Source organism: Ranitomeya imitator, chromosome 3 (genome assembly GCF_032444005.1).
Source record: "Ranitomeya imitator isolate aRanImi1 chromosome 3, aRanImi1.pri, whole genome shotgun sequence".
NCBI lineage: Eukaryota > Metazoa > Chordata > Amphibia > Anura > Dendrobatidae > Ranitomeya > Ranitomeya imitator.
In genome coordinates, this window is record NC_091284.1 from 576,222,975 (window position 1) to 576,244,273 (window position 21,299).

The 21,299-nt window shown below is 43.2% G+C and overlaps 1 protein-coding gene across 2 annotated transcripts in view; it reads right to left on the reverse strand.

Moving 5' to 3' along the window:
* The window catches only part of NALCN (sodium leak channel, non-selective), a 1,007,092-nt gene that overhangs the window by 857,198 nt on the left and 128,595 nt on the right, over positions 1-21,299 (reverse strand). For both annotated transcript variants that reach the window (XM_069757980.1, XM_069757979.1), the window contains exon 3: positions 17,779-17,961. In XM_069757980.1, the coding sequence (XP_069614081.1) occupies positions 17,779-17,961 (183 nt within the window). The remainder of the gene's footprint in view (positions 1-17,778; positions 17,962-21,299) is intronic.

The following is a 21,299-nucleotide window of genomic DNA, read 5'->3' on the forward strand; positions in this document are numbered from 1 at the left end:
GTTAAACTCACACAGGACAAGCTCTGGGATGTGGGAGCTCTGCTGACCGCAGGCCCTAATCCTATCAACTAGAAATAGCCGTGGAGCGTTCCTGACACTCCATAGACGCCTCTTCACAGCCTAAGAGCTAGCTAGCCCTAGAGATAGAAAATAAAGCCTACCTTGCCTCAGAGAAATTCCCCAAAGGAAAAGGCAGCCCCCCACATATATTGACTGTGATTAAAGATGAAAGTCACAAACGCAGAAATGAAACAGGTTTCAGCAAAGGGAGGCCAGACTTACTAAACAGACTGAGGATAGGAAAGGTATCTTTGCGGTCAGCACAAAAAACTACAAAAGACCACGCAGAGTGTGCAAAAAGACCTCCGCACCGACTAACGGTGCGAAGATGCCACTCTGCATCCCAGAGCTTCCAGCTAGCAAGACAAAATCATGATAACCAGCTGGACAAGGAAACAATGAACAAATAATGACTATCAGGAACTTAGCTTCTGCTGGAGAAGACAGGTCACCAGAAAGATCCAAGAGCGAACTGAACCAATGCAGGAACATTGACGGCTGGCATGGAGTAACGATCTGAGTGGAGTTAAATAGAGCAACCAACCAAAGGATAAACCACGTCACCTGTGTAAGGAACCTCAGAAGCAGCAGCTTCACTCACAGCCACCAGAAGGAGTCCATGGACAGAACTCGCCGAAGTACCATTCACGACCACAGGAGGGAGTTCGACAACAGAATTCACAACAGTAGCCCCCCTTGACCATAACCCTTCCACTTGACCAGGTACTGGAGTTTCCGTCTCGAAACACGAGAATCCAAAATCTTCTCCACCACATACTCCAACTCCCCCTCGACCAACACCGGGGCAGGAGGATCAACGGAGGGAACCATAGGCGCCACGTATCTCCGCAACAACGACCTATGGAACACATTATGGATGGCAAAAGAAGCTGGAAGGTCCAAACGAAATGACACAGGATTAAGAACTTCAGAAATCTTATATGGCCCAATGAAACAAGGCTTAAACTTAAGAGAGGAAACCTTCATAGGAACATGACGAGATGACAACCAAACCAAATCCCCAACACGAAGTCGGGGACCAACACAGCGCCGGCGGTTAGCGAAACGTTGAGAATTCTCCTGGGACAATGTCAAATTGTCCACCACATGAGTCCAAATCTGCTGCAACCTGTCCACCGCCGTATCCACACCAGGACAGTCCGAAGGCTCAATCTGCCCTGAAGAGAAACGAGGATGGAAACCAGAATTACAGAAAAAAGGAGAAACTAAAGTAGCCGAGCTGGCCCGATTATTAAGGGCGAACTCAGCCAAAGGCAAGAAGGACACCCAATCATCCTGATCAGCAGAAACAAAGCATCTCAGATACAGTATGTTTCCAAAGTCTGATTAGTTCGTTCGGTTTGGCCATTAGTCTGAGGATGGAAAGCCGAAGAAAAAGACAAATCAATGCCCATCTTAGCACAAAAGGACCGCCAAAACCTCGAAACAAACTGGGAACCTCTGTCCGAGACGATGTTCTCTGGAATGCCATGCAAACGAACCACATGCTGGAAAAACAATGGCACCAAATCAGAGGAGGAAGGCAATTTAGACAAGGGTACCAAATGGACCATCTTAGAGAAGCGATCACAAACCACCCAAATGACCGACATCCTTTGAGAAACAGGGAGATCAGAAATAAAATCCATGGAAATATGCGTCCAGGGCCTCTTCGGGACCGGCAAGGGCAAAAGCAACCCACTGGCACGAGAACAGCAGGGCTTAGCCCGAGCACAAGTCCCACAGGACTGCACAAAAGAACGCACATCCCGTGACAAAGAAGGCCACCAAAAGGATCTAGCCACCAAATCTCTGGTACCAAAGATTCCAGGATGACCAGCCAACACTGAACAATGAACCTCAGAGATAACTCTACTAGTCCATCTATCAGGGACAAACAGTTTCTCCGTAGGACAACGGTCAGGTCTATCAGCCTGAAACTTCTGCAGCATGCGCCGCAAATCAGGGGAGATGGCAGACAAAATTACCCCCTCTTTAAGAATACCCGCCGGCTCCGGAACACCCGGAGAGTCAGGCACAAAACTCCTTGACAAGGCATCAGCCTTCACATTCTTAGATCCCGGAAGGTATGAAACCACAAAATCAAAACGGGAGAAAAAGAGCGACCATCGAGCCTGTCTAGGATTCAACCGTTTGGCAGACTTGAGATAAGTCAAATTCTTGTGATCCGTCAAGACCACCACGCGATGTTAAGCTCCTTCAAGCCAATGTCGCCACTCCTCGAATGCCCACTTCATGGCCAACAACTCTCGATTGCCAACATCATAATTGCGCTCAGCAGGCGAGAATTTTCTAGAAAAGAAGGCACATGGTTTCATCACCGAGCCATCAGAACTTCTTTGCGACAAAACAGCCCCTGCTCCAATCTCAGAAGCATCAACCTCGACCTGAAATGGGAGCGAAACATCTGGCTGGCACAACACAGGGGCAGAAGAAAAACGACGCTTCAACTCCTGAAAAGCCTCTACAGCCGCAGAGGACCAATTGACCACATCAGCACCTTTCTTGGTCAAATCAGTCAACGGTTTAGCAATACTAGAAAAATTAGCGATGAAGCGACGATAAAAATTAGCAAAGCCCAGGAACTTCTGCAGGCTCTTCACAGATGTCGGCTGAGTCCAATCATAAATGGCCTGAACTTTAACAGGGTCCATCTCGATAGTAGAAGGGGAAAAAATGAAACCCAAAAATGAAACCTTCTGAACTCCAAAGAGACACTTTGACCCCTTCACAAACAAGGAATTCGCACGAAGGACCTGGAACACCATTCTGACCTGCTTCACATGAGACTCCCAATCATCCGAAAAGACCAAAATGTCATCCAAATATACAATCATGAATCTATCCAGGTACTCTCGGAAGATGTCATGCATAAAGGACTGAAACACAGATGGAGCATTAGAAAGCCCGAATGGCATAACCAGGTACTCAAAATGGCCCTCGGGTGTATTAAATGCTGTTTTCCATTCATCGCCCTGTTTAATTCGCACAAGATTATACGCCCCTCGAAGATCTATCTTGGTGAACCAACTAGCCCCCTTAATCCGAGCAAACAAATCAGACAGCAGCGGCAAAGGATACTGAAATTTGACTGTGATCTTATTAAGAAGGCGGTAATCAATACAAGGTCTCAAAGAGCCATCCTTCTTGGCCACAAAAAGGAACCCTGCTCCCAATGGTGACGACGACGGGCGAATATGACCTTTCTCCAAGGATTCCTTTATATAACTCCACATAGCGGCGTGCTCTGGCACAGATAAATTAAACAGACGGCCCTTAGGAAACTTACTACCAGGAATCAAATTAATAGCACAATCGCAATCCCTATGAGGAGGTAGGGCACCGGATTTGGGCTCTTCAAATACATCCCGGTAATCTGATAAAAACTCAGGGACTTCAGAAGGAGTGGAAGGCGAAATTGACAACAATGGAACATCCCCATGTACCCCCTGACAACCCCAGCCGGACACAGACATAGATTTCCAATCCAACACTGGATTATGGACCTGTAGCCATGGCAACCCCAAAACGACCACATCATGCAGATTATGCAACACCAAAAAGCGAATATCCTCCTGATGTGCAGGAGCCATGTACATGGTCAATTGAGTCCAGTACTGAGGCTTATTCTTGGCCAAAGGCGTAGCATCAATTCCTCTCAACGGAATAGGATACTGCAAGGGCTCCAAGAAAAAACCACAGCGCCTGGCAAACTCCAAATCCATCAAATTCAGGGCAGCGCCTGAATCCACAAATGCCATAACAGAATAGGACGACAGAGAGCAAATCAGAGTAACGGACAAAAGAAATTTAGACTGTACCGTACTAATGGTGGCAGACCTAGCGAACCGCTTAGTGCGCTTAGGACAATCGGAGATAGCATGAGTGGATTCACCACAGTAAAAACACAGCCCATTCCGACGTCTGTGTTCTTGCCGTTCAGCTCTGGTCAAAGTCCTATCACACTGCATAGGCTCAGGCCTATGCTCAGAGAATACCGCCAGATGGTGCACAGCTTTGCGCTCACGCAAGCGCCGATCGATCTGAATGGCCAAGGACATAGACTCATTCAGACCAGCAGGCGTGGGAAATCCCACCATGACATCCTTAAGGGCTTCAGAAAGACCCTTTCTGAAAATTGCCGCCAGGGCACACTCATTCCACTGAGTAAGCACAGACCACTTTCTAAACTTCTGACAGTACACCTCCGCTTCATCCTGACCCTGACACAAAGCCAGCAAGATTTTCTCTGCCTGATCCACTGAATTTGGTTCATCATAAAGCAATCCAAGCGCCAGAAAAAACGCATCAACATCACGCAATGCAAGATCTCCTGGCGCAAGGGAAAATGCCCAGTCTTGAGGGTCACCACGCAACAAAGAAATAATGATTTTTACTTGTTGAACGGGGTCACCAGAGGAGCGGGGTTTCAAAGCTAGAAACAGTTTACAATTATTTTTGAAATTCAAGAACTTAGATCTATCCCCAGAAAATAAATCAGGAATAGGAATTCTAGGCTCTAACATAGGATTCTGAACCACAAAATCTTGAATGTTTTGTACCCTTGCAGTGAGATGATCCACACAAGAGGACAGACCTTGAATGTCCATATCTACACCTGTGTCCTGAACCACCCAAAGGTTTAGGGGAAAAGAAAGACAAAACACAGTGCAAAGAAAAAAAAAATGATCTCAGAACTTCTCTTATCCCTCTATTGAGATGCATTAATACTTTGGGCCAGCTGTACTGTTATGACCTGGTGGTTAGGAGCACCCGGCACGACCTAATAGTTAAACTCACACAGGACAAGCTCTGGGATGTGGGAGCTCTGCTGACCGCAGGCCCTAATCCTATCATAACAACTAGAAATAGCCGTGGAGCGTTCCTGACACTCCCTAGACGCCTCTTCACAGCCTAAGAGCTAGCTAGCCCTAGAGATAGAAAATAAAGCCTACCTTGCCTCAGAGAAATTCCCCAAAGGAAAAGGCAGCCCCCCACATATATTGACTGTGAGTAAAGATGAAAGTCACAAACGCAGAAATGAAACAGGTTTCAGCAAAGGGAGGCCAGACTTACTAAACAGACTGAGGATAGGAAAGGTATCTTTGCAGTCAGCACAAAAAACTACAAAAGACCACGCAGAGTGTGCAAAAAGACCTCCGCACCGACTAACGGTGCGGAGATGCCACTCTGCATCCCAGAGCTTCCAGCTAGCAAGACAAAATCATGATAACCAGCTGGACAAGGAAACAATGAACAAATAATAGCTATCAGGAACATTGCTTCTGCTGGAGAAGACAGGTCACCAGAAAGATCCAAGAGCGAACTGAACCAATGCAGGAACATTGACAGCTGGCATGGAGTAACGATCTGAGTGGAGTTAAATAGAGCAACCAACCAAAGGATAAACCACGTCACCTGTGTAAGGAACCTCAGAAGCAGCAGCTTCACTCACAGCCACCAGAGGGAGTCCATGGACAGAACTCGCCGAAGTACCATTCACGACCACAGGAGGGAGTTCGACAACAGAATTCACAACAGCGGGCGTCATGTTGCATTTGCAGAGCCCCTGATGTACCTAAACAGTGGAAATCCTCCACAAGTGACCCCATTTTGGAAACTACACCCCTGAAGTAATTTATCTAGAGGCATAGTTTTATAGTATTGATTATAATTCTTTTGGTTTTACTGGTGTATGAATTTATAATGTGGCGGTATGTGTAAGATGTGCGGGGTACATCAGATACTGTAATAAAAGTGTGTTGTGTCAACAGGGTATAAACTAATTGTATTAATTTGTGGACGTGTGGTATGCTTTGAAAAAATCCTTAATGCAAAGGCCAGGTTTCTCAGGGCAGGTTTCACAATGGTAAATTGTGTCCTTTCGGATTCCCCTCTTGGAACATACCCTGCACCGTTTTTGTGATCGTCCTGTCCTCGCTGTTTGGGGAACCTGTCCTGGGAAATGTTGACCTGGGACAATACGGGCACTATCAGATTCAGAAGTACTGGGGCCCTCACCTCCCTGAGTGCCAAACACTAGGGCCTTGATGACTACCTCCTGAAACTGAAGGAATGTCCCCCCCGTATTGCCTGTAGATCGGAACAGCACAAAAGCATTGTACAGTGCCATCTATACAATGTGCACGGACAATTTTTTGTACCATACGTAAGCTTTTCGCATGGCACTGTATGGTTGGAGGACCTGATCTGAGAGATCCACACCCCCCATGTACCGATAGCAATCTAGGATACAATCTAGCTTTGGGACTTGTGTTGTCCCACGAACAGTGACAAGGGTGTTGTTGTCACGGTGTATGGTGGTCAGGATTCAACCAGGGATTCAAGTTGAGGAGGCTAATTTGCATATTCCAGGTGCCTTCTGGGAAAAGCGAAGAGTCTCCCTAAGCTAGAAGATCGTTGGATACAGCCGGGACCAGCTGCTTGGAAAGCATCACCAAACCAGGGATTCAAGCTTGAGGAGGCTAATTTGCATATTCCAGGTGCCTTCTGGGAAAAGCGAAGAGTCTCCCTAAGCTAGAAGATCGTTGGGTACAGCCGGGACCAGCTGCTTGGAAAGCATCACCAAACCAGGGATTCAAGCTTGAGGAGGCTAATTTGCATATTCCAGGTGCCTTCTGGGAAAAGCGAAGAGTCTCCCTAAGCTAGAAGATCGTTGGGTACAGCCGGGACCAGCTGCTTGGAAAGCATCACCAAACCAGGGATTCAAGCTTGAGGAGGCTAATTTGCATATTCCAGGTGCCTTCTGGGAAAAGCGAAGAGTCTCCCTAAGCTAGAAGATAGAAGATCGTTGGGCACAGCCAGGAACAGCTGCTTGGAAAGCATCACCAAACCAGGGATTCAAGCTTGAGGAGGCTAATTTGCATATTCCAGGTGCCTTCTGGGAAAAGCGAAGAGTCTCCCTAAGCTAGAAGATCGTTGGGTACAGCCAGGACCAGCTGCTTGGAAAGCATCACCAAACCAGGGATTCAAGCTTGAGGAGGCTAATTTGCATATTCCAGGTGCCTTCTGGGAAAAGCGAAGAGTCTCCCTAAGCTAGAAGATCGTTGGGTACAGCCGGGACCAGCTGCTTGGAAAGCATCACCAAACCAGGGATTCAAGCTTGAGGAGGCTAATTTGCATATTCCAGGTGCCTTCTGGGAAAAGCGAAGAGTCTCCCTAAGCTAGAAGATAGAAGATCGTTGGGCACAGCCAGGAACAGCTGCTTGGAAAGCATCACCAAACCAGGGATTCAAGCTTGAGGAGGCTAATTTGCATATTCCAGGTGCCTTCTGGGAAAAGCGAAGAGTCTCCCTAAGCTAGAAGATCGTTGGGTACAGCCAGGACCAGCTGCTTGGAAAGCATCACCAAACCAGGGATTCAAGCTTGAGGAGGCTAATTTGCATATTCCAGGTGCCTTCTGGGAAAAGCGAAGAGTCTCCCTAAGCTAGAAGATCGTTGGGTACAGCCGGGACCAGCTGCTTGGAAAGCATCACCAAACCAGGGCTTCAAGCTTGAGGAGGCTAATTTGCATATTCCAGGTGCCTTCTGGGAAAAGCGAAGAGTCTCCCTAAGCTAGAAGATCGTTGGGTACAGCCAGGACCAGCTGCTTGGAAAGCATCACCAAACCAGGGATTCAAGCTTGAGGAGGCTAATTTGCATATTCCAGGTGCCTTCTGGGAAAAGCGAAGAGTCTCCCTAAGCTAGAAGATCGTTGGGTACAGCCGGGACCAGCTGCTTGGAAAGCATCACCAAACCAGGGATTCAAGCTTGAGGAGGCTAATTTGCGTATTCCAGGTGCCTTCTGGGAAAAGCGAAGAGTCTCCCTAAGCTAGAAGATCGTTGGGTACAGCCGGGACCAGCTGCTTGGAAAGCATCACCAAACCAGGGATTCAAGCTTGAGGAGGCTAATTTGCATATTCCAGGTGCCTTCTGGGAAAAGCGAAGAGTCTCCCTAAGCTAGAAGATCGTTGGGTACAGCCAGGACCAGCTGCTTGGAAAGCATCACCAAACCGCGTGCCTGTAGGACATTATTGCAAGAGAGCTTGGCTGAGATTACACAAGAAGGAAAACACACAGCAAGTCAGCAGGATCTAGGAGCAACATGGCAGATGTGACAACCTACATGGTGAGCTGCAGCATGTGCTACATGTTCACAGATCGACCAGAAGAAGAATCCAATTTCACCTGTCAGAAGTGTAGACTAGTGGCCCTTTTAGAAGAAAAGGTGCGGGGTCTGGAAGAAAGAATAGCAACTTTGAAACTCATCAAAGAGAATGAAGACTTTCTAGACAGAACAGAAGCATCTCTACTGGTCACAGAAGGTGAAAAAAGTGTCAGAGAACCTCCAAAAGCAGATGAGTGGAAGCATGTGACCAAAAGAAGCAATGAGACCATGGAGAAATCACCAACCACACAACTGAAGAACCGATATCAAATCTTTGTAGAGGATGAAAATGTCACACCTAAGGATGAAGCAATACCAGCAAGCAAAAAAGAAAAGGGCACACAGCAACAAGTGACAGCAAAAAGTACAGCCAAGAAGCAACGAAGAGTGGTGGTGGTGGGAGACTCACTACTGAGAGGCACAGAAGCAGCCATCTGCAGACCGGACATAACCGCAAGAGAAGTATGCTGCCTTCCAGGTGCGATGATCAAGGATGTGACCGATAGGATACCAAAGCTCTTCAGCTCCAAGGACGTCCACCCATTTCTTCTGATACATGTTGGCACCAATGACACGGCAAGGAAGGACCTACCGACAATCTGCAAAGACTTTGAAGAGTTGGGAAACAAAGTAAAGGAACTGGATGCACAGGTAGTTTTTTCTTCTATCCTTCCAGTAGACGGGCATGGCACCAGGAGATGGAACAGGATCCTTGATGCAAACAACTGGCTAAGACGATGGTGCAGACAACAAGGATTCGGATTCCTGGACCACGGTGTGAATTACTTGTACGATGGACTCCTCGCCAGAGACGGACTACACCTCAACAAACCTGGGAAACACACATTCGCCAGAAGACTCGCTACACTCATCAGGAGGGCGTTAAACTAGAAGAAGAGGGGACGGGAAGAAAAACATTAGACTTGAACAAAGAAGACCCAGGAAAACATACTCAGAAGGGAGGTAAGAACATTTCTAAAACAATCCACAGCGAGGAGATTGGAACAAAACAAAATCCTCTAAACTGCATGCTCGCAAACGCCAGAAGCCTGACAAACAAGATGGAAGAACTAGAAGCAGAAATATCTACAGGTAACTTTGACATAGTGGGAATAACCGAGACATGGTTAGATGAAAGCTATGACTGGGCAGTTAACTTACAGGGTTACAGTCTGTTTAGAAAGGATCGTAAAAATCGGAGAGGAGGAGGGGTTTGTCTCTATGTAAAGTCTTGTCTAAAGTCCACTTTAAGGGAGGATATTAGCGAAGGAAATGAGGATGTCGAGTCCATATGGGTCGAAATTCATGGAGGGAAAAATGGTAACAAAATTCTCATTGGGGTCTGTTACAAACCCCCAAATATAACAGACACCATGGAAAGTCTACTTCTAAAGCAGATAGATGAAGCTGCAACCCATAATGAGGTCCTGGTTATGGGGGACTTTAACTACCCGGATATTAACTGGGAAACAGAAACCTGTGAAACCCATAAAGGCAACAGGTTTCTGCTAATAACCAAGAAAAATTATCTTTCACAATTGGTGCAGAATCCAACCAGAGGAGCAGCACTTTTAGACCTAATACTATCTAATAGACCTGACATAATAACAAATCTGCAGGTGGTTGGGCATTTAGGAAATAGCGACCACAATATTGTGCAGTTTCACCTGTCTTTCACTAGGGGGACTTGTCAAGGAGTCACAAAAACATTGAACTTTAGGAAGGCAAAGTTTGAACAGCTTAGAGATGCCCTTAATCTGGTAGACTGGGACAATATCCTCAGAAATGAGAATACAGATAATAAATGGGAAATGTTTAAGAACATCCTAAATAGGCAGTGTAAGCGGTTTATGCCTTGTGGGAATAAAAGGACTAGAAATAGGAAAAACCCAATGTGGCTAAACAAAGAAGTAAGACAGGCAATTAACAGTAAAAAGAAAGCATTTGCACTACTAAAGCAGGATGGCACCATTGAAGCTCTAAAAAACTATAGAGAGAAAAATACTTTATCTAAAAAACTAATTAAAGCTGCCAAAAAGGAAACAGAGAAGCACATTGCTAAGGAGAGTAAAACTAATCCCAAACTGTTCTTCAACTATATCAATAGTAAAAGAATAAAAACTGAAAATGTAGGCCCCTTAAAAAATAGTGAGGAAAGAATGGTTGTAGATGACGAGGAAAAAGCTAACATATTAAACACCTTCTTCTCCACGGTATTCACGGTGGAAAATGAAATGCTAGGTGAAATCCCAAGAAACAATGAAAACCCTATATTAAGGGTCACCAATCTAACCCAAGAAGAGGTGCGAAACCGGCTAAATAAGATTAAAATAGATAAATCTCCGGGTCCGGATGGCATACACCCACGAGTACTAAGAGAACTAAGTAATGTAATAGCTAAACCATTATTTCTTATTTTTAGCGACTCTATAGCGACAGGGTCTGTTCCGCAGGACTGGCGCATAGCAAATGTGGTGCCAATATTCAAAAAGGGCTCTAAAAGTGAACCTGGAAATTATAGGCCAGTAAGTCTAACCTCTATTGTTGCTAAAATATTTGAAGGGTTTCTGAGGGATGTTATTCTGGATTATCTCAATGAGAATAACTGTTTAACTCCATATCAGCATGGGTTTATGAGAAATCGCTCCTGTCAAACCAATCTAATCAGTTTTTATGAAGAGGTAAGCTATAGGCTGGACCACGGTGAGTCATTGGACGTGGTATATCTCGATTTTTCCAAAGCTTTTGATACCGTCCCGCACAAGAGGTTGGTACACAAAATGAGAATGCTTGGTCTGGGGGAAAATGTGTGTAAATGGGTTAGTAACTGGCTTAGTGATAGAAAGCAGAGGGTGGTTATAAATGGTATAGTCTCTAACTGGGTCGCTGTGACCAGTGGGGTACCGCAGGGGTCGGTATTGGGACCTGTTCTCTTCAACATATTCATTAATGATCTGGTAGAAGGTTTACACAGTAAAATATCAATATTTGCAGATGATACAAAACTATGTAAAGCAGTTAATACAAGAGAAGATAGTATTCTGCTACAGATGGATCTGGATAAGTTGGAAACTTGGGCTGAAAGGTGGCAGATGAGGTTTAACAATGATAAATGTAAGGTTATACACATGGGAAGAAGGAATCAATATCACCATTACACACTGAATGGGAAACCACTGGGTAAATCTGACAGGGAGAATGACTTGGGGATCCTAGTTAATGATAAACTTACCTGGAGCAGCCAGTGCCAGGCAGCAGCTGCCAAGGCAAACAGGATCATGGGGTGCATTAAAAGAGGTCTGGATACACATGATGAGAGCATTATACTGCCTCTGTACAAATCCCTAGTTAGACCGCACATGGAGTACTGTGTCCAGTTTTGGGCACCGGTGCTCAGGAAGGATATAATGGAACTAGAGAGAGTACAAAGGAGGGCAACAAAATTAATAAAGGGGATGGGAGAACTACAATACCCAGATAGATTAGCGAAATTAGGATTATTTAGTCTAGAAAAAAGACGACTGAGGGGCGATCTAATAACCATGTATAAGTATATAAGGGGACAATACAAATATCTCGCTGAGGATCTGTTTATACCAAGGAAGGTGACGGGCACAAGGGGGCATTCTTTGCGTCTGGAGGAGAGAAGGTTTTTCCACCAGCATAGAAGAGGATTCTTTACTGTTAGGGCAGTGAGAATCTGGAATTGCTTGCCTGAGGAGGTGGTGATGGCGAACTCAGTCGAGGGGTTCAAGAGAGGCCTGGATGTCTTCCTGGAGCAGAACAATATTGTATCATACAATTATTAGGTTCTGTAGAAGGACGTAGATCTGGGGATTTATTATGATGGAATATAGGCTGAACTGGATGGACAAATGTCTTTTTTCGGCCTTACTAACTATGTTACTATGTTACTATGATAAGGACATCCCTTTTGTCCTTATACTTGACAACCAGCATGTTGTTGCTGCATTGGGCTCTGCTCTCCCCTTTTCTCAGCATTTGCCCAATTAGCGGCTTAGGGAGGCCTCGCTGATTTTTTCGCACAGTGCCACATGCAGCTGTACCTCTGGCAGAGAGGGCCTTGAAGAGTGGAATGCTGGTGTAAAGTTGTCAATGTAGAGGTGAAAACCCCTATCCAGCAGTGGGTGCAGCAATTCCCACACAATTTTCCCACTCACCCCCAGAATGGGGGGGCATTAAATCTGGGTGTCCTTCCCCTCGTAGACCCTAAATCTGTGGGTGTACCCTGAGGTACTCTCGCACAGTTTGTACAGCTTTATTCCGTACCTGGACCTCTTACTGGGCAGGTATTGTCGGAATTTTAGCCTCCCTTTGAAGTGAACGAGTGATTCATCAATACCGATATCCCTCTGGGGTGTGTACGCCTCAGCAAATTCTCTGCTGAAGTGTTCAACCACTGGCCGAATTTTATACAGATGATCAAAGTTTGGATCGTCTCGAGGAGGACACTGTGCATCACTAAAATGCAAAAATTTTTGGATCCCTTCAAATCGTGTCCTTTTCATGGCCATGCGGAATACCGGTGTACTGTAGAGAATGTCAGTACTCCAGTATTGCCGAAGCTTTGGCTTTTTGATTATGTCCATATGCAGCACAATTCCCCAAAATGTCATCATCTCTGCTGCATTTACGGGGGTCCATCTGGGGTGTGATGACGTGGGATTTTGGGTGAAAAATTGTTGGGCATACAGGTTAGTCTGGGCCACCATAAGATTTATTATTCCATCACTGGAAAAGAATTTGAAGAAGTCAATTTCAGTGAGGCCAGTCGTGTCAAACTAGATTCCTGAGCTGCTGCTGAAATCCGGAATGACGGGCTGAAAATTTTCAGGGGGTGCAATCCATACAGGATCGATTGCTGCAGGAGTTGCCTGGGTCCTAGGGTGCCTTGTTGGGGGTCCTTCCTCACCAGATGAGGAGGAGGAAGATGAGGAGGAGGAATAGAGGAATGTGGGATCTTCCTCACTGGCTGTATCCGTGTCGGACGCAAGGATGGCGTAAGCCTCCTCTGGTGAATAGCGCCTTGTTGACGAATGGGCCATTTTTTTTCCCCAAACCCTGGGGATGTGTGTGTAAGTGGTGCTTTTATACGTGTAATGTGTGGGGCTTGTGTATAGGGTACTCTTTATTATAACCAAATCAGAGAGAAAAAAACAAGTAGTGAGAAAAAATGTAGAAGAAACAAAAAAAGATGAAAAGAAAAATCAGATGTAAAAAAATAAGTTTGTATAAAAAAAGTATAAATTTACCCTACGCAAATACATCTTTTTTTTGCAAAAGAAAAAACGAACGCCACTAACAGTGTGACGTACGCTCCCCTAATGCACTCACTAAAAATTAGACAACGCAACTATTCTTTTTACAAAAGAAAAAACGAATGCCACTAACAGTGTAACGTACGCTCCCTTAATGCACTCGATAAAAATTAGACGACGCAACTAATTATTCTTTTTACAAAAGAAAAGTGAACGCCACTAACAGTGTGACGTACGCTCCCCTAATGAACGCGCTAAAAATTAGACGACGCAACTAATTATTCTTTTTACAAAAGAAAAGCGAACACCACTAACAGTGTGACGTACGCTCCCCTAATGAACGCGCTAAAAATTAGAAGACGCAACTATTCTTTTTACAAAAGAAAAGCGAACGCCACTAACAGTGTGACGTACGCTCCCCTAATGCACTCACTAAAAATTAGACAACGCAACTATTCTTTTTACAAAAGAAAAAACGAACGTCACGAACAGTGTAACGTACGCTCCCTTAATGCACTCGCTAAAAATTAGACAACGCAACTAATTATTCTTTTTACAAAAGAAAAGTGAACGCTACTAACAGTGTGACTTACGCTTCCCTAATGAACGCGCTAAAAATTAGACGACGCAACTATTCTTTTTACAAAAGAAAATCGAACCCCACTAACAGTGTGACGTACGCTCCCCTAATGCACTCGCTAAAAATTAGACGATGCAACTAATTATTCTTTTTACAAAAGAAAAAACGAACGCCACTAACAGTGTGACGTACGCCCCCCTAATGAACGCGCTAAAAATTAGACGACGCAACTATTCTTTTTGCAAAAGAAAAGCGAACGCCACTAACAGTGTGACGTACGCTCCCCTAATGCACTCTCTAAAAATTAGACAACGCAACTAATTATTCCTTTTACAAAAGAAAAGCGAACGCCACTAACAGTGTGACGTACGCTCCCCTAATGCACTAGAGATTATCTGGCGATAGCAGATTTTTTTATGCAAAAAAGACGCTACCTCCCTACCTATAAAACTACTCTGTACGATTTTTTTTTTCTAAAAGATGATCGGTCGTCACTAACGCTGTGACGCCGGCTACACTAACATGCTACCACTAAAATACTCTGTACAATTTTTTTTTTCTAAAAAAAAGACCGGTCGTCACTAATAGGGAAAAAGCGCAAAAAAGTGTGCTAAAAATTGAATTGGAGGGGGGGAGGGGGGTACTGGAACAGGGATGGAGGGACGTCACCAAACACTGACGCCGGCTACGCTACCTTGTTATGTCTAAAACTACACTGTACTAACTACTATTTTTTTTTATAAAAAAAAAACGGAAGTCGCTTTGACTGCAATGTCCGTTACACTAACTAGCTAAAAAAAAAGTCCTGTGGCGCAGTCTCTGATCAGCAGCGATACAGATCAGAGCGCTGTGGACACAGGAAGGGCACGAATGCTCTGCGCGGGACGCCGCGCAAAGGAAAAAAAGCGCAAAAATGTGTGCAAAAAATTCAATTGGAGGGTGGGGGAGGGGGTACTGGAACAGGGATAGGGGATGGGAAAGGGGTGGGGGAGGTGCTGCTGCTGTGATCAAAGGCCTCACACAGCAGGCAGATGGCAGCAGAGAGCACAAGCACAGAGCATGGAGCTGGAGATCAGCACTGCACAGGAGGGCAGGAGATCGCCGGGTTGATCACACTGGCCACCAATGGATTCCTTCACTCAGGTCAGACAGAGGGGCTTGGACAACTGTTCTGCATGCCAAATCTGAGAGAAAGATGGCATGCAGGGCGCTGATCGGTATTTTAAATTAACCCCTTTGGCGCTGATTGGCTAGAAGCTATTGTTCAGCCAATCAGCGCCATAGGGGTTAATCAGGTGAGGTGACGTGGCTATCACCCCACCTACTGTGACAGCTGTGATTGGTGCGGCGTCACACAGCACCAATCACAGGCTGTCACATGCTTTTTTTTTTTTACTTTATTGTCATGTGGCTGTGATTGGCTGGTCAGAATTACTGCGATCTTTGGGAGGCAGAATGAACAAAACAGAAGGTGAAGAATTGGCTTTATTTTTTTTTTACGGCGTTCCTCATGCAGTATAAGTGATTAGACGACTTTATTCTTCGGGTCGGTGCGATTACAGCGATACCAGATTTATACTTTTTTTATGTTTGGCTGCTGTCACACACTAAAAGACTTTTTTATTGCAAAAGAAAAGTTTTGGCATCACCATATTTTGAGAGCTATAATTTTTCCCTACTCCAGCCCACAGAGTCATGTGAGGGCCATTTTTATGCAGTACAAGTTGATGTTTCTATTGGTACCATTTTCAGACACATGACATTTTTTGATTTTCTCCCAAAAATAGGAAAGAAGAATGAACAAAAATTTGCAATTCAGGAACTTTTGGGGGGTCGGTGTTTATGTAATTCTGCTTGTGGTAAAATTGATAAGGCAGTTTTATTCTTTGGGTCAGTGCAAAGATACCACAGTTATATTGTTTTTTAATGTTTTGGCGCTTTTACACAATACAAACTATTTTATATAAAAAATTATTTTTGCAGTGCTTTATTCTGAGAGCTTTTTTATTTTCCTATGAAGCCTTGTTTTTTTGTGAGACAAGATCAAGTTTTCAGGGGTTCCATTTTTATTTACATTCATCTTTTCAATTGTGTTATATTCCACTTTTTGTTCTGCGGTATGATGAAAAAGAATTGTTTTTTGCCTTGTTTTATTATGGTGTTCACTAATGGGGTTAACTAGTGGCACAGTTTCATAGGTTGGGTCATTCTGCATATGGTGATCCTAAATATGTGTACTTTTATTGTTTTATTTTTTTTCCATAAAAATATTCAGTCATGGGTTGAATATATTTAGATTTTTTAATTAATATTCTTAGATTTTTAAAAAAAAAATATTTTTAAGATTTGTTTTTAACTTCTTTCTAACTTTTTTAAAACATTTTTTACTTTGTCCCACTATGGGACTTTCATTTTTAGCAGGCTGATCGCTTGAATAGCATGGGGATGCAGCAGCATCCCTATACTATGCAAACTGTCAGCGCTGCCTTGACAGGGTAAGTTGCTCTGAGCATGATCAAGCAACTTTCCTAGTTCTGTTGATCCGGACGTCATCATGACGACATTGGGTCACCATGGCAACAGTCAGGATCCCGTGTCACGCCGCGGGGTCTCCAATCGAAGGGCAGAAGGGCTGTCATCCCTCTGCCTGCTCCCGAAATTCTGTGGTCAAGTTCAAAGTGCCACGCCTGGCACTTAGTGCTGGGTGTCAGCTGTCAGAATCAGCTGATAACAGGCAGCAATCGTGCTTGCACTGTCCGTGTGCGCACAAAATCGCCGAAAGGTATCCATATGTCCCAGGATAACAAGACCCAGGTCACAGGGTTGTATGGACGTCTCAAGTGTGAAAAGGGTTAAAAGGTTAACACATGAAGCTAGATGGTAGAAAGATAATATTGAAGTTAGATCCAATGTGTATCTGTCATGTTTTGAACGTAAAAAACTTACAGTATTTGGGAAAATATAAAGCATTCTGCAAAATCATCGGAGTTGAAGATGATATAGGACATCTGCTTTTGGATGATGTATTTAACTATTTGATAAGATTTTTAACCTCATCAACTCATTTTAAATTCTTATAAACAGCTGTAAAAATAAATATCTGTTTTTGATGCATTTTGTAAAAACATTTCAAATGTGAGTGCATAGTAAATAAAACATAGAACAAGTTAGAGGGAATCAGTCATGAGTTTTTCCATTGAAAAGCCACTACCACAACATTCTTTGGCATTTTAACACAGCAGGCTCTGTGCTCTGTAATGACTGTGTACAGTGCTGACATTACAAGGCAGAGAGTGGACCCTGAGCAAGATGCCCATGGGATCACTTGGTGCTCACTAGAATGCAGTGCTGGACAACTTCAGAGCTTTTTTTTAGATAAACAGCACTTACTGGTGGATTTAGCAGGCTTGTTATGAAGGCTGAAGACCCTGGTGGCAATGGCTTTTACAGGGATAACCAGATGACAAGTTCCCTTTAAGAAAAAATAATCTTTTTGACATTTCTAAAATATCAGGAGAGTAAACAGTTTTAAGTAAGAATTAAAAAGATAGAAATGACTACACCTAGCTTTTCCATTGCAGGTTAAGGCTCTGGATCTAGTGAACATCTGAACCGTGAACGGAAAGACATCAAAAACACCATGCTATGTAATTATGTAATGGTTATCTCACCTTGACAATTCCTCGGATGTGCATTTTTGCAATCATCTCTGCAGTGTAAAGAAACATCAATAGGGTATCAAGGGCAATTGTCACATACTGAAGAGGAGGATAATGTTCAAAGGTCTTTGGGGTGTTCATACACACGGAAATGACACTGATAATTGCACAAATGCGTAGTAACGAGTGCACCCACTGGAAAAAAAGAGAACAGTTTAAGGTAATTTTTTTAATGTGAATGGTTAACGCTACATGACAAGTATAATTTCAATTTTCAACCAAGCACAAGCTATAGCGTATTTTCTCTTTTCTTAAGAGTTTTCTGAACACTGTGCTGAACTATATCCATGGCAGTGAAGTAAAAAAGATCTTTAACATACTGCATCTTAAAATGGTAACTCTATGTATAGTTTACATTTTATTCTAAGAAATCGAGGGTCTGACTCCGCAAAACTTTTGCGCCAAAATTCTGGGGTTAAAATCTTTTGAAAAGTAGCAAAAATATGGTGCAATGGGAGGTGCACTATAAATTTAGCAGCTTATGGAGTTTTTGCTCAGCTCCAACAAAGTGGGCAGGGTTTGGGGATAGGGGTGTGGTGCCTCTCGCTCATCATTTCATGAAGGACAGAGGCATTCCTTATGCCACACACCTTACTGCAGGCCCCGGATGGAGTTGGATTAGTGTTGTGATGCACATAGATGTGCACGCCACTGGTCTGACGGTACTGATTCATTAAGAGGCATCTGACTCCAGCAAGCCACAAACAATGCCAGTCTTGATGAACTTGGACCTTGATTTTTTTTATTATTTCCAACTGCAATTAGATAATCCATTATTGTATAATAAAATGGGATGGCCCCACTGCACTTTACTAAGCTGGACATTTAGGACAAGCACTGGGTGACAGGTAGCGGTAGGTCCACCCAACTGCAGCCATGTTCCCCTCTAAAATACTAATCCAATATCTCTACATAATCAGAACATATGAAATCCACAACCACTTATGTACCTGACATTTCAGGTGACTTTTAAAAGTAAGCTGCTTGGGTGTGTACATGAGGAATAACACTAATTTATGGTAATTATAAGATTTGTATCCTGAATTTTCCCCAATGTAGACTGTTTTTCTCTTAGCTGCTACAGTGGTGTTCAAAAGTGCTGCATAGACTTGAAGAAAACTATATCTTTCTTACTTTTGCATCTCCCCAGTGAAACTGGTGTAACACATTTGTTTTTGTAAATCCTCAATGTGTGCCCTACTCATTTTTGCATGTACCAAGTGTATAAATTGTTATGGTATGTGTTTGATTGATAACTTTTTTACAGTACAGCTTACCTACACGAGTAAACTGTGTAGAACGGTAAATAGGTTTGTAAGTTCATTACTTTTCGATGAAAGTTAACACAGACTTACATGTTACTTTTTAAGATTTATATTTTTTTATTTAATCCAGGGCCTTGAAAATAGCTTTGTAAGTCCATGTTTTGCTTTTAATACTTTATGGCCAGACTTTGCTCTTGAGCATCAATTTGCATCTCTGTGGCATTGAGTGAACAAGCTTCTGCAGATATTTGAGAGTGATGATGTGGTTCCAGGCCAGTATCAGGGCTTCAATTAACTCACGCTTGGTCCTTGGTTGTTTTCTAGATATCCCTAATGATACCTTGTGCTACAAATTTTCAATTGGAATGCGGTCCGGGGACTGAGCTGGCAAGTCAATAGTAGCCACCTTGTTCTTTTTTTTCCACTATTGCTGTCTTAGCTCTGTGACAAGGAGCATTATCATCCTGGAAGATGTAATCCCCAGAAAACAGGTGTTGAGAAAGGCAGCATCTTCTTATGAAAGATGTCTATGTATTTTTTTTTTTTTTGCATTAACCATACCCTCCACAATACGAAGCCTTCCAACACCTTTGGCTGCCAAACAGCGCTAGACCATTGTTTTCATCAGACATTACATAGAGAAGCTCAAACACTCTGGCTTTGAATCTTCATGTGGGAACCTTCTCGCAAGACTTGCCACCTTTTCCCAAAATGCAAAAGTGCTTTCATCACTAAACAGTACATTCTCCCACTTCCCCTTTTTCCATTTTGAATATTTCAATGCCCACAGTTTTCACCTTTGTCTTGCATGGCTGTCATCAATGGATCATTTCAGGCCTTGAGGCCTTTCAAACCTGCTTCCAAACATCTCTTCCTAACAGTTGATGTTGAGACATTGCACCTTTCTTGCCATTCTGATAGAATCCGAGGAGAGGTGAGCTTTCGATAGGCAAAGGATGTTCTTATTATTACTCTATCCTCTTTTTTGATTTTCTGGGCCAACCAGATCTGGGCCTGTCCTGAGTTATGGTTACAACAACTGATATAGTTAGTTAGCTAGTTGCTAGTGGTCGTAAACCAGGGATACCTAAGATCCTGCAATGTCTGCACATGGGGAAAGAGACATAGCGAATCAAAAAACTATTCTACATTTCTAATTGGAGGATTTTGTAATATTATTATTATTACACCTACTACAAATTGGGATAGGATCTTGGAGATGGAAATACCCCTGTAAAGCAGCAGATGTGTTTCAATGTCATTGGCTACTCCATCCAGCTTATGATTTGTCACACGAACATTATCTGTGTTTGGCTAATTTTGGCTCTGAATTTGTACAGTATTTAGCTGTGCTTTTAATTCCCATATTGTTGCAGAAATTGCAGGCAAAACTGCTTCAAAAGCTAAAAATATTACACAGAGAGAATTCAAAAATGAATTCTTAACAAAACCATACATAATATATCATATTAGTGTTGAAGATATTTGACAGACAATGTTTTGAACGTGAAACATCTATTTATCCTATGCCTATACATGACTTTTGAACACCATTGCTATGTTGTCTTCCATACACAGTACATACAGACATGATGGCTTTCGGCTCTCTTGTCTCCATGTAACACATATTCAGCATGGAGAGGACATAATCTATCAGAATTGAGCAGTGTAGCTGTGAATCCAAAACTGGAGTGAAATAAGACACTTATTAAAAGCTTCAGAATGTATTTGTCTCTCAGGCAATGTCAGTGCCTTTCTCTGCTCCACCAACCTCCCCTCTACATAAGTTTTCACAGAAGCCTTCAGATGGCATACCGTCTTGCTCTGACCAAGTTGGATTTGATTTTTTTTAAGAGTGGATGATGAGTTCAGGAGCAAGAAGATGAATAGTGACTCAAAGTAGAAAAAAATGGCATATTGCCCTGATAAGATATATTAGGCTATATTCCCACAATGAGTTTTTGATGCTGCATCTTTTTGAAAGAATGCAAGTAACCTATCTAACGTAATGGGTTCAGAAATGCTGCGGAAATTCTGGAACATCAAAAACTCACCAAAAAGCTCATTGTGGGAATGTAGTCTTATTAAGTTTTTTATATTCACTTTGTTTTATTCATTCATACAAAATTTTTTGAAATGAGAGACCATTTAATGATAATGTAATAATAATGTAAACAAATACAAAGAAAATACTTAGTTATTCTTATA